This window comes from Triturus cristatus, chromosome 2_2 (assembly GCF_964204655.1).
Source record: "Triturus cristatus chromosome 2_2, aTriCri1.1, whole genome shotgun sequence".
NCBI classification, from domain to species: Eukaryota; Metazoa; Chordata; class Amphibia; order Caudata; family Salamandridae; genus Triturus; species Triturus cristatus.
Window position 1 is genome coordinate 631651939 of NC_140582.1, and position 17291 is coordinate 631669229.

The window sequence follows — 17291 nt, forward strand, 5'->3', positions numbered from 1 at the left end:
TTATTGTGAAAGCCCTTCAATTTACAGCCAAGCATTGAAGAGTCAATTAGATGCCCTTGTACTTCCTCATGGTGTTGCTCTGATCCAATACGTAGACGATCTTTTACTAGCCGCTGATGACAAGGAAACTTGCAAAGCAGCTACAATTTCTTTATTGCGTCATTTGTCAGACTTACATCACAAGGTGTCACCTTCTAAACTGCAATATTGTTGCCAAGAAGTGACCTACTTAGGTCATCTTTTGTCAAAGGAGGGAAGAAGGTTGACTCCAGAGAGAATCAAAGCAATTTCACAGATGACTGTACCAAGCACACAGAGAGATGTACGTGCGTTTTTGGGTATTACGTCATACTGCAGGCAATGGATCCCAAATTTTTCTCTCATGGCGAAACCATTGGTAGCCCTGACTGGAAAAGGTGTTCCAAGCCCTTTGCCATGGTCTGATGAATGTCAACAGAGCTTCTCCGACTTACGTGATGCGCTGTGTTCAGCTCCTGTGTTGGGTACTCCTGACTACAGTAAGCCGTTTACTTTATATGTCCATGAAAGAGAAGGTTGTGCATTGAGTGTTTTAACGCAACAATTTGGTGATAAACAGCGGCCTTGTGCATATTTCTCATCCACATTAGATCCGGTAGCCAGAGCGTTGCCAAGTTGTTTGAGAGCTACAGCGGCAGCTGCAGTGTCTATTCGACAGTCTGCTGGACTAGTCATGAACAACATGTTAGTAGTCATGGTTCCACATGCTGTGGATACACTCATGAATCGAACGAAAACTCAGCACCTCACCAGTGCTAGACTATCAGGCTATAAGCTGACGCTTTTGGCAAGTCACATTCAGATCAAACGATGCAACATATTGAATCCAGCAACGCTGTTGCCGACTACTCAGGAGTCGAGTGATCCAGAGCCCCATGATTGTTGTTTCAGAACTGAGGAAGAGACAAAAGGTAGGATTGATTTAAAAGACACTCCGTTACTAGACCCAGACGGCACTTTATATGTCGATGGGTCTTGTTTTAAACTACAGAATGGTGATGTGACGGCCGCGTATGCAGTTACGACTTTGAGTACGATTGTTGAGACTGCAAGAGTGAGTCAGAATTCCGCCCAAGCTGCAGAATTAATTGCATTAACAAGAGCATGTGTTTTAGCTGAGGGAAAGAGAGTGAATGTGTTTACTGATAGCCAATACGCCTTCGGCGTAGCACATAGCTTTGGACGTCTCTGGAAAGAAAGAGGTTTTCTCACGTCCCATGGGACTAAGATCCAACATGGACAGTTAGTCAGCGATCTATTGGAATCCCTGACTCTACCGAATGAAGTTGCAATTGTGAAGTGCAGTGCACATCGGAAGATTACGGATGATGTTGGCCGTGGGAATGCGTTTGCTGATGAGGTCGCTAAAGAAACGGCCAAGAACATGACGAGCCGAATGTACGTTGCAACGTCTGCAAGATGGATTGCGGAATCAGGAATGTGTGAGAATACGATTGAAAGTGTGAAAGCAATCCAGAATGAAGCAACTGAAAATGAGAAGAATGAATGGAAGGAGAAAACGGGTAAAATGGATTCAAGTGGATGTTGGGTCGATTTGTCTGAGCAGCAGCGCTGGATGTTACCTGATGCGTATGTACTTGCAGTAGTCACGATGGCGCATGGAGCGGCACACATAAGTTCGAAAGGGATCTGTAAAATGTTAGCTCCAGTATGGAAAAACGATGGAATTACTAAGTGTGCAGAAAGAGTGGTGAAAAATTGCATGATATGCCTGATGCATAATCCTGGCAAGGGAACCCCAACCCCAACTGGCCATTTTGCTCCCCCTTCTTGTCCCTTTGAAGTGATTCAGTTGGATTTTATCCACATGGACAGGTGTAACAATCTCAAATACGTCCTAGTGGTAGTCTGTGCCTTCTCAAGATGGATTGAGGCATATCCGTTAAAGGATAACACTGCTATGTCCACTGCCAAAATCCTCCTCAAAGAAGACTTCCCCAGGTACGGTATGCCACGGATTGTTTGGTCGGATAATGGAAGTGAGTTTGTAGGGAAAGTTATGAAGAGTGTGTGTACGGGTTTGGGTATTTCCCAAAAATTTCACAGTGCGAATCACCCACAATCAGCGGGTTTGGTTGAAGGGTACAATGGCACCCTGAAGCTAAAACTTGCGAAAATTCAAGCTTCCACTGGTCTCTCTTGGCCAGACGCACTGCCCTTAGCTTTACTGTCCACCAGAGCGACTGTACACTCTCGAGTAGGGCTTAGCCCATATGAGATTGTGTTCGGCCGCCCTGCTAATGTTTTGGGAGTCCCTAGGCCAAAGGAATTCAAACAGATTGAATACCCAATGTTGATTGATTACCTTCATGATCTGACTGCTAAATTGAGCCTTATTCATCAACAGGTATTCCAATCCTTGCCTAAACTGCCGGAGAGTCCAGGCCACACGTTGAAACCAGGCGACCAAGTGGTAGTTCGAAACTTTGAACGTACTCGGAACCTCCAGCCAAGATTCGTGGGTCCGTTTCAGGTACTCCTCACAACAAGAACTGCAGTACGCCTAGCTGGAAGGAAAAATTGGGTGCACGCCAGCCATACGAAGCGTGTCCCTCTTCCACTCCCCAATGACAACTGGGTTAGACAGGGAATTGGTGTATCCGAGACAGAACCTGTTCCTAGGCACATCCCTTTCAGTGATGCAGAGTACCTAACGGACCACCCACGAACTGAAACACAGAACTTTGACACCTCAGCAGGAACCGCTCCTTTGAATCCTGAACCGAGTATTGTACAAAGTGAACATTTGTCACCTGTGGAGTCGAACATTTCCGCACCTGTAGACCAGCTATTTCAAGACCAGACAAGACCCGGAAAGTACAGATATAATCTACGTTCTCATGTTATGAACTAATGACATTGCATAATTACCTTTCTGTTTGAAAACTGTTTTGATTGTATTGCATTCCATTCAGTCGGGAAGTTTGCTCAAATTTTTATTTTTTGGTTTCTCTCGCCTTACCATCTGGGTTACCGTAGGGTCGTAACGTGTGCCTTGTTTTAATTTGCAAGGAATCAGACACTAGGTCGGTTTCTTCTGTTTGTCTTGGGAACTCCCAGGATAAACAGAGGCAAGTTTTTAACAGGTACAAACCATCCGTTGCGAACGGTTGTAGAAGATGGAGCTTCCTGAATTACGATGGGTTAATGTCATAAATGTGCACAAGACAAAATTATATGACATATTGTACAGTAAATGTTTCCTAATGCAATGTACTCTGACACTTCTGATTGTCTTAATAACCTTAGTAGGCGGAATTATTTTTGGTATTCAGTTGATCTTTACACCTGTTGCATCTACAGTATCTCCCCATGCTCCTGTTTCTCCGACTGTTGTTTCTCTTCATTCTTTCCATCCTTTTCCTGCCCACGAGCAAGCTCGACGCTCTGAGTTTATAAATAACACTTTCATTCAGCTCTTGCACCAACATCAACTAGTGGTTAACACAACAAACTGCTGGGTGTGTGGTTTGATACCACATACCATGGACAAGGGCATCCCTTATCTGGTTCTGCCTTTTAGTTATAATGGATCATTCTGGGCATTTCAGACCATGTTCGCTTATGCCCTAGAGACCTATCCTCCACGACCTCCGCGTTCCACCCGGTATAACTCTGCTAATAGAGCCTTGGTAAAAGGAATCACTGACATGATGAGAGATGTCAATAATACTCCGTTCATTCCCAAGGATGAATTGCGAGTTTACATGGGTTGGAATGTTACGGAATATGGCATTACTCTGGGTGAGAACAAACGTAAGAGCTCAACTCCGATCTGGGTCGTACCCCACCAAGGTCAAGTCTGTTTGCAAGGAAATGGGAGGAATCCGAAAGCTCGACTAGAGAAGAGTGACTGTACCGAAACATACGTTTTCCCGTCACAGTCTTCTCCTGCATTCTTAGCTGCTAAGGGTACCTATTTTGTTTGCCAAGACAGAGCATACACATGGCTGCCTGCTGACTTCTCAGGCTCATGTTACATCGCTCAACTGTTACCTCCGACATATACTGCTGCACCGGACTATCACAAAACTAGAGTTGTGAGAGGTGTTTTCAGTAAAGAAGATACTGCTGGCCAAGAGGCAGGAGACTTTTTCAAGGGTTTCCTCCCATTCTGGGGGCCTATGGCCAACAGTAGAAACTTACGTCAACTAACACGGGTAGTTGAATCCACTATCACTGAAACTGCGGGTGCCCTTAGTAACCTGACAGCTGAGCTTCAAGCGGATCGCCTCATGACGTTACAGAACCGTATGGTTCTTGATGTGTTACTTGCAGATCGAGGTGGAGTATGTAAGATGATCCAATCAAGTTGCTGCGTTTTTATTCCAGATAATGCGCCAACAGTATACAAGGCCATCTCTAAGTTACATAAGATTTCTGACTCTATTCATGTAGAGGAAGGTGACTGGTCATTAATGGGATGGTTCTGGAGCCTGTTGTCTGCGTGGGGATGGAAGGTTCTGATAGTCACTGGTGTTGCATTAGTATTTTTATTTTCGTGCTGTCTCATTGTTCAGTGTGGTCCTGCCTTATGTAATTTCTGCATTTCTACATGCGTAAGAAGACCACCTGTTTTTAGAGATACGCCACGAGATAGAGTAATGCTGCAACAACACATCAGTGACCTGATGAACATAGAAATGGACTCTGACATAGAGTGAGTTATTGCCTATGTAAGGGCAAAAGGACGGTCTGAGGTTCTGTAGCGATCCGAACCCGTGAATTCGGTATCGTAGTACTGACACGATTTCGGTACCAATGAACCGCAAATGATCTATTATATGCATGACAGTGTTTTCGCTGCGCAACTGGCATGAATTCACTGGAAAATAGGGCATTCTGTTGTAAAAGTCATGGCATCCATTTTAGTTACGGCATCCATCTTGTTTCTTGCCCTCACATAGTCAATGAACGGACGATGACCCCGGCAGAGTCACCTTGTTAAGGACACGTAAGCTCGAGCCCGAGAAAGGCTGACGCTGCATGACTAGGCAGAATCAAGCTGCCTCCCTTGCCTGAGGCCAGTCCTGCTATACTGGTTCTCGTGTCCGTTGTCCTGACTGAAAGGCCGAAGACGGTAGCCATGCCCGTTTATGATCCATAAACACCTCTTATCCTACATTTCAATCCTTTGCACCTGGCTCTGCTCCTTTCCTTCTGGGCTTTTACAATGGGGAGGTTACGATTTTTTATGATGGGGAGGATCGGGCGAAGAATGGAAAACTGTCGAGAGGACCTGATCGAATACCGAAAACCTACGACTAATTATTGTTTGATGTCAAATTTACTGTTTGTTTGGGATACCGGGTTGGGCATGAGAAATATTCGTGTAATGTTGCCTAAAGACATTTTGCGTGTATTTAAAGAGTAACCCACTTAATGCAATTCGAACAGTCTCGTAGATTCTGCCTCTGTGTGGTTCCTATGACTTCTGTGTCCCTGCAGTAAATAAACCTTGGTCTTTGACGCCACCATCGAGAAGCCCGTGTCTCTGTTTATTTGTGCACCGAGACAGGAGGAACTCAGGGGTCTTTGGGTGTTGTTTCCCTGACACCTCTGGACTCTTAAAAGTCCAGAACCTCAGTTGGTTCGGCATGGTGTGGGTGAGTTCTAACAGTGCACGTTTTTCATGGTTAAATTGAGAAAAGCACAGTGGGATATTACCTAATGTGAGTTGGCGGGTATCGTTTACAGTTTTAAAGAAGTAATATACTCAATGTTTAAACATTTTATGTATAAAATAGTGATATACATGTCAGTTTTGTTCATGATGGTGTTCATTATTTTATTCATTTTTTTGTTTTCTTAGAGTTTCCTGACGAAGGGAGGTTTCCCGAAATGCATTGGGACATTTTAATAAAATCGTGACATTTGGATTGATTTTACGTCTCCTGCGTTTTTGATTACATCTGTTTATGGCATTTGGACGAATAAAATGAATTGAAAAATTTTGTTGAGCAAGACAAGTAAATGTTTTTGAGGAAAAGAAGAAGAATATAATGAAGAAGTATGCAACTTTGATTGATTGGATTCATTCTACAATGGTCGTGGCTCTGCAGTTTGGTACCCAAGTCAGGTCCCTTCGTTGTTCAGTTTGATTGCAGCGCATCTCGGCGGAGCGCGAAGCAAGCTTGCACGCATTCAGCATGTTAATGAATTTGAAATGGAATAAACATCGAGTACACCGGAGTGCATCTCTCACCCCTTGTTTTTCTACATCTAAAGATGTCTGCCGAAAGATGAGATGCACCCAATGATACAGCATTGATGAACTTGTTATAAACATTTGCTATATATTGATCATGAAGATTGCCATGATTATCACAGGATTCGATTTTGTATACATATATCCATTTCAAATGAACTAGAATTTTAATGTTTGCATGTTGATTGTAATATTGATATCATAAAAGCTGGCAGTTACGTTTAACATCTCACATGAGATTTCCATGAATAAGAATCATTTGTATTACACGTGATAAATGATGCATCAGCACGTATTGTTTTGAAATTATACGCATGAGTGATTGCGGGCAGTTCCAACTTTGAACTGTCTTTCCTTCTCTCTGTAAGTTAATCCATGATTAATATGACCGACAGAGGCATTATGGGAAATGCAGTTGTTAGTAATGAATGTGCACATGGGGACTAGCGCTACTCTTCAAAATAGAGTCCGTCGTTTAATGTAGTTTCTCAGGAGGACACGTTTTTGTTTAAAGCCTGAGGGGGAGGGGATTGAATTATCTGCAATTAAGCGAGTCTGCAATAAGTATAAAGGTCGTGCCGAGGCGCTCTTTAGGATTTCATTGCGAGGAATACACCCTGGTCCTTGCTCAGATGTGGGTTACCATGAGAGGATGAGTTTTCTATAATTGAAATATTTCAGCATACGTCACGGTAAGCTCAAGGTTGATTCATATGCTGACAGGGCTCTATTGGTAGCATTTTGAGTTTACGGGAGGTGGGTGCCATTGCGGTACAGGTAGTTTTCTCCATCGACCAGTGTTGGTTCGGCATGATGTGGGTGAGTTTCAACAGTGCAAGTTTTTCATGGTTAAATTGAGAAAAGCACAGTGGGATATTACCTAATATGAGTTGGCGGGTATCGTTTACAGTTTTAAACAAGTAATATACTCACTGTTTAAACATTTTTTGTATAAAATAGTGATATACATGTCAGTTTTGTTGATGGTGGTGTTCATTATTTTATTTATTTTTTTGTTTTCTTAGAGTCCCCTGACGACGGGAGGTTTCCCGAAATGCATTGGGACATTTTAATAAAATCGTGACATTTGGATTGATTTTACGTCTCCTGCGTTTGATTACATCTGTTTATGGCATTTGGATGAATAAAATGAATTGAAAAATTGTTGAGCAAGACAAGTAAAAGTTTTTGAGGAAAAGAAGAAGAATATAATGAAGAAGTATGCAACTTTGATTGATTGGATTCATTTTACAATGGTCGTGGCTGTGCAGTTTGGTTCCTAAGTCAGGTCCCTTCGTTGTTCAGATTGTAGAGGTGCATCATAATCATGGATAGTCCCCACCCACATCTAATCTTTTATCATGTTAACATTTGTGTTATTAGGATGTGAACTGTAATAAGGTATAAAGCAAAATGATAGACATACTCATATAACGTGGAGAAATCTGCATTTCAATTACGTATAATTCAGACTTAAATCTCGATGCGAAGAATTCTACATGCGACTAATGAACATTATAATTTGTATACTTATGTAATGCATTGATTTAAATCTGCTCCGTAACTATTATGTATACGTGTGTTTTATGAATTTACGTGATGTTTCTTATGTTGGCCGAAATCTGTAGGCCTAACATGTATTGCTCCCCGTTGGGTTTGCTATTAGAATTCCTGTATATGCAGAATTTGTTCTTTCTCACGTTTCCTGTTGCAGGTGGAGAAATGCATCTTTGTTAGTAAGAATAATGTCTTTGTTTTAGGAGTTAGGCTTGGGGAGGAGAAGATACATTGACCAGCGATGCTGATTATGTAGGATGGTGTTCTTTCTCACCAAAGAGAGCCTGTGAATCAAGGTCATCGAGCCAAGGCCTGGGATCATCGCTGCGGCATGGAAAGTTACCTACGAGGTGGTGTCTTGCGTGGATGGGGTGATACTGTGCAGCCTTGTTGGAGTTGCATTCAATTCTTGTATTGAAGTTAGGGACAGAGCCCAGTGACTTCTGCCTTGCCTTGAGCGAGAGAGAGCATCTTAGAACGAGCTCTGTAGCTTCATGCTACCTGACCCATTCAAGGGAATGGTCTTCTTAGGAAGCCTCCATATGCTGACAACTTTTCTGACCTTGCACGCAAATGCTAAGAAGGGATGTCACATTAGCGATAGTGTAGGGATAGACTAATGCTCTTACCTACGAACCTCCAATGAGGGGGACTCTGGATGTAGAGGCAATTATCTTTCGTGTCATGATTCTCAAATGTGTCATTCTGTGTATGTTGCATCGTCTTAACTTTACATGTAGGTTTGGCTTTGTATTAGTTCCAATGTATTTCTACACCCTGGTCTTGAGGTGTTTGTATGTCCAGCTGTTCTTGGCTTTGTAATAAACTAACTAAACTGATTTGGGAGCCTGTGATTCTTCAGAATCATGGGTTGTTGGAACTGTAATGTTGTGATTGGCTAATGAGAACATTCTCCACTCCACACTTCCAAGCAGACAAAAAGAAGCACTGGCCAGGGGTTCCAGAGCAAGTCTAGAACATGGAACCCAGCCCCTTTACCTGCAATCTACTACTTTCTGCTGCCTTTGGTTTTGTGTCTCCTCTGCTAATTTTTCTGCCTCTTCTCTGCTCGCTCCAGACCTATATGTTTGCTTCTATCTGCTCATGTTGCACGTTATTTTGCCCCTTTCTGCTCTCTCCTGACCTGTATTCTGCCTCTTGTTGCTCATTTCTGACCTCTATATTTTCTCTTTCTGCGTGTTTCTCACCTCCATTTTGCCTGTTTCTATTAATTCTGCCCTTTATTGTGCCTCTTTCTGCTCACTTCTGACCTTTATTTTGTCCATTTCTGTTTATTTTTTACCTTTATTTTGCCTCGTCCTGCTGGTTTCTGACCTCTATTTTGCTTATTTCTGCTAGTTCAACCTTTATGTGGCCTCTTTCTGCTCCCTTCTGACCTTTTTACCGCCATTTCCTGCTTGTTTCTGACCTTTATTCTGCCTCTTTATGGTACTTTCTGATCCCTTTTTTGCCTCTTTGTGTTAGTTTCTGACCTTTATTTTGCAGCTTTCAGCTCGGTTCTGACCCCTATCTTACCTCTTTAAGTCCGTTGCTGACCATTATTTTGCCTCTTTCTGCTCGTTTCTCACCTTTATCTTGCCTCTTTCTGCTCATTGCTGGCCTTTATTTTGCCTCCTTCTACTCATTTCTCACCTTTATTCTGCCTCTTTCGGCTCGTTTCTGACCTTAATCTTGCCTCTTTCTGCTAATTGCTGACCATTATTCTGCCCCTTTTTGCTCGTTTCCTCACCTTTATCTTGCCTTTTGCTGCGCTCCGCTGGCCTTTATTCTGTCTCTTTTTGCTTGTTTCTCACCTCCATTTTGCCTGTTTCTGTTATTTCTCGCCTTTACTGTGCCTCTTTCTGCTTGTTTCTGACCTTTATTTTGCCTCTTTCTGCTTGTTACTAACCTTTATTTTGCCTCTTTCTGCTCGTTTCTCACCTTTATTTTACCTTTTTCTGTTCAAGGCTGATTTTTATTTTGCCTCTTTCTGCTTGTTTCTCACCTTTATTTTGCCTTGTCCTGCTGGTTTCTGACCTCTATTTTGCCTCTTTCTGCATTTTCTGCTTGTTTCAAACCTTTTTCTGCCACTTTTTGCCCATTTCAGACCTTTATTTTGCCTCTTTCTGCCTCTTTCTGACCTTTATTTTGCCTTTGTGCTCCTTTCTGACCATAATTCTGCAGCTTTCAGCTCGGTTCTCACCCCTATCTTACCTCTTTAAGCCCGCTGCTGACCATTATTTTGCCTCTTTCTGCTTGTTTCTCACCTTTATCTTGCCTCTTTCTGCACATTGCTGGCCTTTATTCTGCCTCCTTCTGCTCATTTTTCACCTTTATTCTGCCTATTTCGGCTCGTTTCTGACCTTAATCTAGCATTTTCTGCTAATTGCTGACCTTTATTCTGCCTCTTTTTGCTCGTTTCTCACCTTTATCTTGCCTTTTGCTGCTCTTTGCTGGCCTTTATTCTGTCTTTTTGCTTGTTTCCCACTTTTATCCTGCCTCTTGCTGCTTGTTGCTGAACTATATTCTGCCACTTTCTGCTTGTTTCTGACTTTTATTTAGCCTCTTTCTGCTCGTTTCTCACCTTTATCTTGCCTCTTTCTGCTTGTTGCTGATCTTCCCCCGGGGCAGCGGGGGTAGCCTCAAAGCACCCGCAGTCCTCGCCAGCACCCTGCCTCCTACTGGAGCCGGTATTTCTGCTGCACGCTGGGAGTCTGCTGAAAAGATCTTTCACTTACAAATGTCATAGGCATCATCACTTTCTCGGTCACTTGCAGCAACAGATTGGACAGCACTGCCCTGGGACAGATCATTCTGTTTGAAAGGTGGAAGCAGAGAAACATGGGGAGGTTTAATTTGAAAAGAGCAGATATGTTTCTCACTTTGTAATTTCTGATATCGAGCTTCGCAGAGCTGTTGGAGATGCATAATCTTCATTTCATACACTTATGCTGATATTGCCCACATCCCTATGAATCAATGCTAATTGGATTGAGATGACAAGGACAAGAATTATTGGTTGCTAAGGTGCAGGCAGTACTTGGTGCAATCTTTCTCCACAGTAGCATGTTACTTGTAAGTGTGACACAATTGGCCTTGACTCAGTCATCGTTCCTGGCCACTGATGCTGTTGACAAAGAATGAAGTACGGTGGCCTTAGAACATGGACTATCAATCAATCCACACGTCAAAGCAGAAGGAAAATATTCTACCTTCTCTGTTCGCGATTATACAGCTGCTCCAGTAAAATCTCTCAGTGGCTGCTGTCTCAGCAGAGGAATATCTAGGGCAGTGCCCTGTAATGATGTTTATCTTGTGAATGTAATATCATTAAAATGACAACTTAGTGTGTGAGAGGGATAATAGATTCATCAACGATTGAAAAGGCAATATCATGTACCAGAATGAATTAAGGGTTCGATCTAGTTCACCATTCACACATTTGTATCTCAGGAAAGCACAGTAGGTGAGTGTTTGTTCCAATGACAGTGAGCAACCTTCTCCACCACTTTCGACGGGAGGTTGAAAGACAGCAAGCTCACAACCAGCAGACCCATATTTTGTAAAGAGCTCACAGAGCTTTGACCTGGGCCTAAGGATCCCGGCCAAGGTTCCAGGATACTCTTTTTAGGGTGTAGCCAGAGATTGCCTCACCATCTCTGTACAGTGAAACACTTCCAGTGTGTTATTTCAGAACCATAGTCAATGATAGTTGAAGACTACCCGACTAAAAGGTTTCTACTTAATTCATCTGTGTTCCATATTTCGAGCATGACCCCCTTCAGCAGAATAAATGAAGGACACTACAGAGTGAACTACATTCCACTTCTGGTTTGATCCAATAAACCCACCACTGTGGTGTCCATGTTCATCGTTGAGGTATGCTACTAGTGTTCCTGGATGGACACTATCCTGTTCCTGGTCTCATTACATCTATTCACCAGGACTTGTACGCTTGATAAAGTAATTATGGTGCGTATTCAAGGGCAATGTCATATTCAACACACACACACGTGACTTTGCTACATACCATGCTTTAGCGCTGTTACAAGTTTGCAGCAACAAATATAGAGCACAGATCTCGGAGTGAACACACTAAAATTCTGCTCATAGAGACCACTTTAAACACCATGGAGTTGCTACTTACTCGCCCATTCTTGGAAATGCCGAAGGCCTCACAAGGGAGGAGGGAAGTGCCCTACAAATACCAACACACAAAACACTGAGGGCCATATTCACAAGGACTTATCTCCGATTTATCTGCACATTAAAGCATCAAAAGTGGAGATATATTTAACACATCATTCACAAGCTGGTGCAAACTGCAGACATTGCCAGTATTCCCACCATAACTGCCCCAAAATTTATCTCCACGGTGGACACCACCAACTAACACGAATGAGATGCAGAGGTCGTTTCAGTGAAAAATACATGAAAAAAACCACAACACCACATTCACTACGAGCTGCCAGATCTGCGAAGCGAACCAAAAACAGGTGATAAGCCGCAGTAGCACCAAGGAATTTGCACCTGCCTTTTGCTGGTGCTAAGCAGGACGACTACCCACAGCATGAAAGGGAGCCCAGCCAAGAGCCACATCTGAGGACCCACGGATGCCATGGAGACAATAATCAAGCAGCGCCATGAGGGCCACATGAGAGCCACAACACCCACTGCCACCACCCCCAGCCTCCACCCTCGACATACACATACCGGCACTGGTTGACGCCGAAGCTAGAACACAGACCTCCACTGAATAACATGGAAACAGAGAATATCCCCGTGTAATGCATTTCAGGTGAAACTTGACCAGACTGGAAATGTGGGAATAATAACGCGCCTACCATTAAAGAGCAAGCAGGCATCCCTGAGCCAGAACCGGGCTTGTTTTTAGTGACCGACATTCCTACCCATTTCCTCAAAGGACCTCTATGCTGCTGTCAGGGTAAGTCCATTCCCACCGGACCCAGAGCAGCGATCCTGCCCTCCTCCCCTTTCCCTGCCGCCTGACTGCGAAGATCCACTCTGATGCCAACACTTGATGCGAACTGAATATGAAGTCAGATGACGGTACGTTGAAAGGTCGTAAGCCTAGAATGTTATTGAAAATAGTGTGGGGCATGTTCTCATGGCAACATCACTTTTCTGGCACTGCTGTGCCGATCTCCAGGTATCGCCGGCTAACGGCGGAATTACTATCGCCATTGTGATAATATTATCGGCTGTTTTCTCCAACGTTCCTTGTTTTTATCGCCATGTAGCGTGGGCTTGATAATACCACGCTAACATGGCTATGAAATACAGGGTTAGGCGGCGTTAACTTTTCTGGCGATGACTGATGTTGGCGATAGTTATCGCACGTTTTTGTGAATATACCTCTGATACTTTACTAAGAGAATGCAGTACAACGAAGAACGTCACTGGGCAGTAATTTTGTATTAAACTTTTATAGACTGTGTTATCCTTTTCAATCTTCTTACCTGGTAGATTGCTTTCTTGCGTTTTGTGCTTAATGTCATTCCGATCGGATTTCCCCCAGTTGGAACAGTGTAGAGGAATTTGGGACTCCTGCTTTCAGGCTTCCTTACATCCTCTGGTTTCCACTTAGAAAGCACGTCTTTCAGGGCCCGAGGAATAATGCCTTGATTGTCACTAGGGACACCGATAATGTTGCAGCCCAGTGGCTTTAGCTAATAGGAAAAAGAGGTGGAGGATGAGGGCACATTATATAATGACTACAGGTCCGTATACAACCTTTTCAGCTGAACTAACAATTGCAACTTCTGTTGTAGCCCCCCCAGGCCCCCAGTTGTATTAATTTTCTGCTTCCTTTAAAACAGAAGCACTTTATAAGTTAGCCCTTGTTCTTTAATCATACGTTTTTTCCACAAACCTGACAGCCACAGTAGTGGTCTGGTCTGCTGCCTAACAACACAGAAACATGATAAACATGTTTCGTGACATATTTCTTAAAACTTACATTCAGGTCAAAGACACAAGACTCAGTTCAGTTCAGAATCTTCATTGGGATACACAAAGTATCCAAAAAAGCACAACATATACAGAAAAATAAATACATAGTAAAATGCAAAACATAAAAACAATAATTTAAAAGGAAGTCACTACCTTGTGTGCAGTCACAACACTTAGCAAGATAGTCATTTAGTCCAACTTATTCAGTATTCATAGAACTATTGGGGGGGGGGGGCGCACTGCCGTTCTCAAAAACGCGCCTACGTGGTATATTATATTAAAAACTACCTTATGATCATTAATATTACTCTTTTCATAAGGGAGGTAAAAAGTGCTTAGTGTAAAGGTCATCTGACCTTGGATCTGGAAAGGAGCATTCCTGGCGGACTGTGCTACAGGCTTAAATACCGGGCTCTTATCAAGGAGGCCCAGAAAGGACGCAGTGCTATTAGTTTCGCAGTTACGTTTTTCCGCTGATGACATAATTTACACTGACGCATCGCGCACCTTACCTTTGAACTTATACTTTGGGATATCAACGATTTTGGATCTCCATTAGATTTCAACCACTTTGCGCCCTGATGAAGTTCAATCTTTATTGAACGAAACGCATTGGCTGGAGCTCATGTTGTCTTATGAGGTTTGAAATAAAGGATCGCCTTACGTAAAGGAATTGTTCAGTCTTTTTTATTGGAAAAGACTTTCTGGGAGTGCACCGCTCCACGTTTGTACAATAAAGTGACTCACCTAAAACTACCTTACATGCATCCACCTATCGACAGTGGAACAAACTCAATTTGGAACACTTAGAAACACAACTGACATCCAGTACAGATCTGGAAACAATAAATTCTGTTCAAAAACTATATGAGTGACTACAGCTTTTGACATCCTGATACCACTCAAAAACTACAACAGAACAAAAGAAAAAAAGCACCTTGGAGCAATATAGAGATAAAAGACGTAAAACAACAAATTAGAAAGCTGCAAAGTGCCTGGCTCAAAACAAACGCCAAACAAGACAAACTTCACCTACAGAAAATTAACAGATTATACAAGTCAGCTATCAAAAAAGCTAAGAAAAGGTACTATTCAGACAGAATTCAAAATGCTATATGTGCAAATAAAGAATTCTATAAAATAATCAATTAATTTCATAAACCAAATTGCCTAGGATGAACTCATCCCGTTACTCAAGATGTCACAGACAAACCAGCAAATCATTACACAGACACATCAGCCAACACCTACGAAGACTCCACTGGCTCCCCGTGGAGAAAAGAGTCACCTTCAAAATCCTCACACACGCCTACAAATGCCTACACAACAGACCAAAATACCTGCACAACAGAATCAACTTCCCCATACCCAAAAGAAACCTCTAATCCTCCAGCCTCACACTGGCCAAAACCCCACGCATCCACAGAGCAAGAGCAGGCGGAAGATCCTTCTCGCACATTGCAGCTAAGACCTGGAACGAGCTACCAGCAGACATCAGACGCGCCCCTTCTCTGAACATCATCTTCAGGAAGACCCTCAAGACCTGGCTCTTCGGCTAACAGACCTGCAGACCCCGCTGCGCCTTGAGACCCTCATGGGTGAGTAGCACGCTTACAATTCCCTGATTGATTTATTGATTGATTACATGGACAAAGCAGACATGTTGGACTCATAAATAAAACAGAGACAAAGCACCAGTACTAACCCTTTTGCAAAACACCAATCCAAGGATTCTCTAACCCAGCCTCTCCCTTCCTTCCAAAACATCTCACACAATGAATTTATGGACCTGGTCAAAAGAAGCAGGCCTGCCGGCAGCCCTCCTGACCTGTGTCCACTGCAAACTTTTTAGACAATTATTTTAACAACCTCTGCTGCCACCCTAGTAAGAAGAATCATCAATGATTCCTTAGAAGAACTCAAAAGTCATACATACGCCTTTTACTGAAAAAAAAACGTGGACCCGCTGAACCCTGACAACTGGTTCCTTCCGGGAAGAGGCACAGAATCTGCCCTCCTTGTCACCTGAAGAACACATTTGACCGCAACGGGTTGCTGTGCTACTCCTCTTGGTCCTCTCGGCTGCCTTTGACACAGTTGACCATGACACTCTGAAACAAAGACTCTACGAAGCCAGCATAGATGGGACTGCTTTAGACTGGATCGCACCTTACCTTCGAAACAGAACTGATGTCATACTCCAAAAAAGCAGTGGTCCCTCAAGGCTCTATCATCTCGCCTATGCTTTTCAACATCTACATGAAGTCATTATCGGTACTGATCAATCAATTTCACCTCATATGCTATACCTATGCAGATGACACACAAATACTCCTTCAACTGGAATGCCCCAAAGACATTGGAAACTCTCAAATTGTCAGTTGTCTCAGAGCCATGGATCAGTGGATGAATTGGAGCCATCTCAAATTGAATGCTTCCAAAATGGAAATACTAATGTGTGGCAATTGGAAACATTATGACCCACTTGCCTCGTGCCTGATGAACTGGGATCCCCACCTAAAGTATCGAAGGAAGTAAGAAACCTCGGAATGACCATGGACTCCAAGCTATCGATGAATGCCCAAGGGGACAAACTAGCAAGATCAAGCTTTGTCACTATAAAAACTCTGCGACAATTTTCTTCCCCCATTTGGGATTTCGACACAAGGTCCAAGCTTCCATCTCCCTTGTTTTGTCCAAACTTGATTACACCAATAACATCTACCATGGATCACCTTGAATGATCATGAAAAGACTACAGTGGATCCAGAACTTGGCTGCCAGACTACTCTTGCATATCAAACCGCGAGACCACATCTCACCTGCCATGAAAGCCCTGCATTGTTTACCGGTTGCCAGATGATTCATGTTCAAGCTGCTTTGTATCACCCACAAAGCGATACATGGAATGGGACCGCCTTTCATCGGGAATAAAATCACCAAACACATTGAAGAAAGGAACCTCCGCTCCAGAGTGGCACCTCGTCTCAAAATCACAAGATACAAGAAAAAAACCATGAGTGACACATCCTTCTCTGTTCAAGCAGCCAAATTATGGAAATCTTTACCCCCAAACATAAGATCCACGGACAACCACCTTATCTTCAGAAAACTACTCAAGAATTGGCTCTTCCTCACATAAGCACCAAACGCAAACAAAAAAATACAGCATATTGCTCTGTATATAAGCATTTATTTGTACTATAGATATGTACCTATCTTTGTGTATTTCTTTGTATAAACCGGTAGAATAATTATGTTGTTAAAAAATAAAAAAATACTTTTTAAGTACAACACCTGAAAACCAGAGTTTATCTAATGCATCTTTAATCTACATATACTTACTTTCTTTATGCATCTATATACCTTTCATGTACTTGGATCTATATATTTATTACTTTTCTCATAAAAAAGCATATTCAATGCACTACCCTATTTCTCATCCTATACCTCTATCAATATCTTCAATCTACATATACTTACCTCCTTTATG

At 42.8% G+C, this 17291-nt stretch overlaps 1 protein-coding gene across 1 annotated transcript in view; it reads right to left on the reverse strand.

Annotated features, from left to right (window-relative positions):
- LOC146862603 (kynurenine/alpha-aminoadipate aminotransferase, mitochondrial-like) overlaps positions 1-17291 on the reverse strand; it is an 829492-nt gene that overhangs the window by 237794 nt on the left and 574407 nt on the right. Inside the window, exon 7 of the mRNA XM_085641832.1 lies at positions 13306-13515. Coding sequence (XP_085497958.1) covers positions 13306-13515 — 210 coding nt within the window. The remainder of the gene's footprint in view (positions 1-13305; positions 13516-17291) is intronic.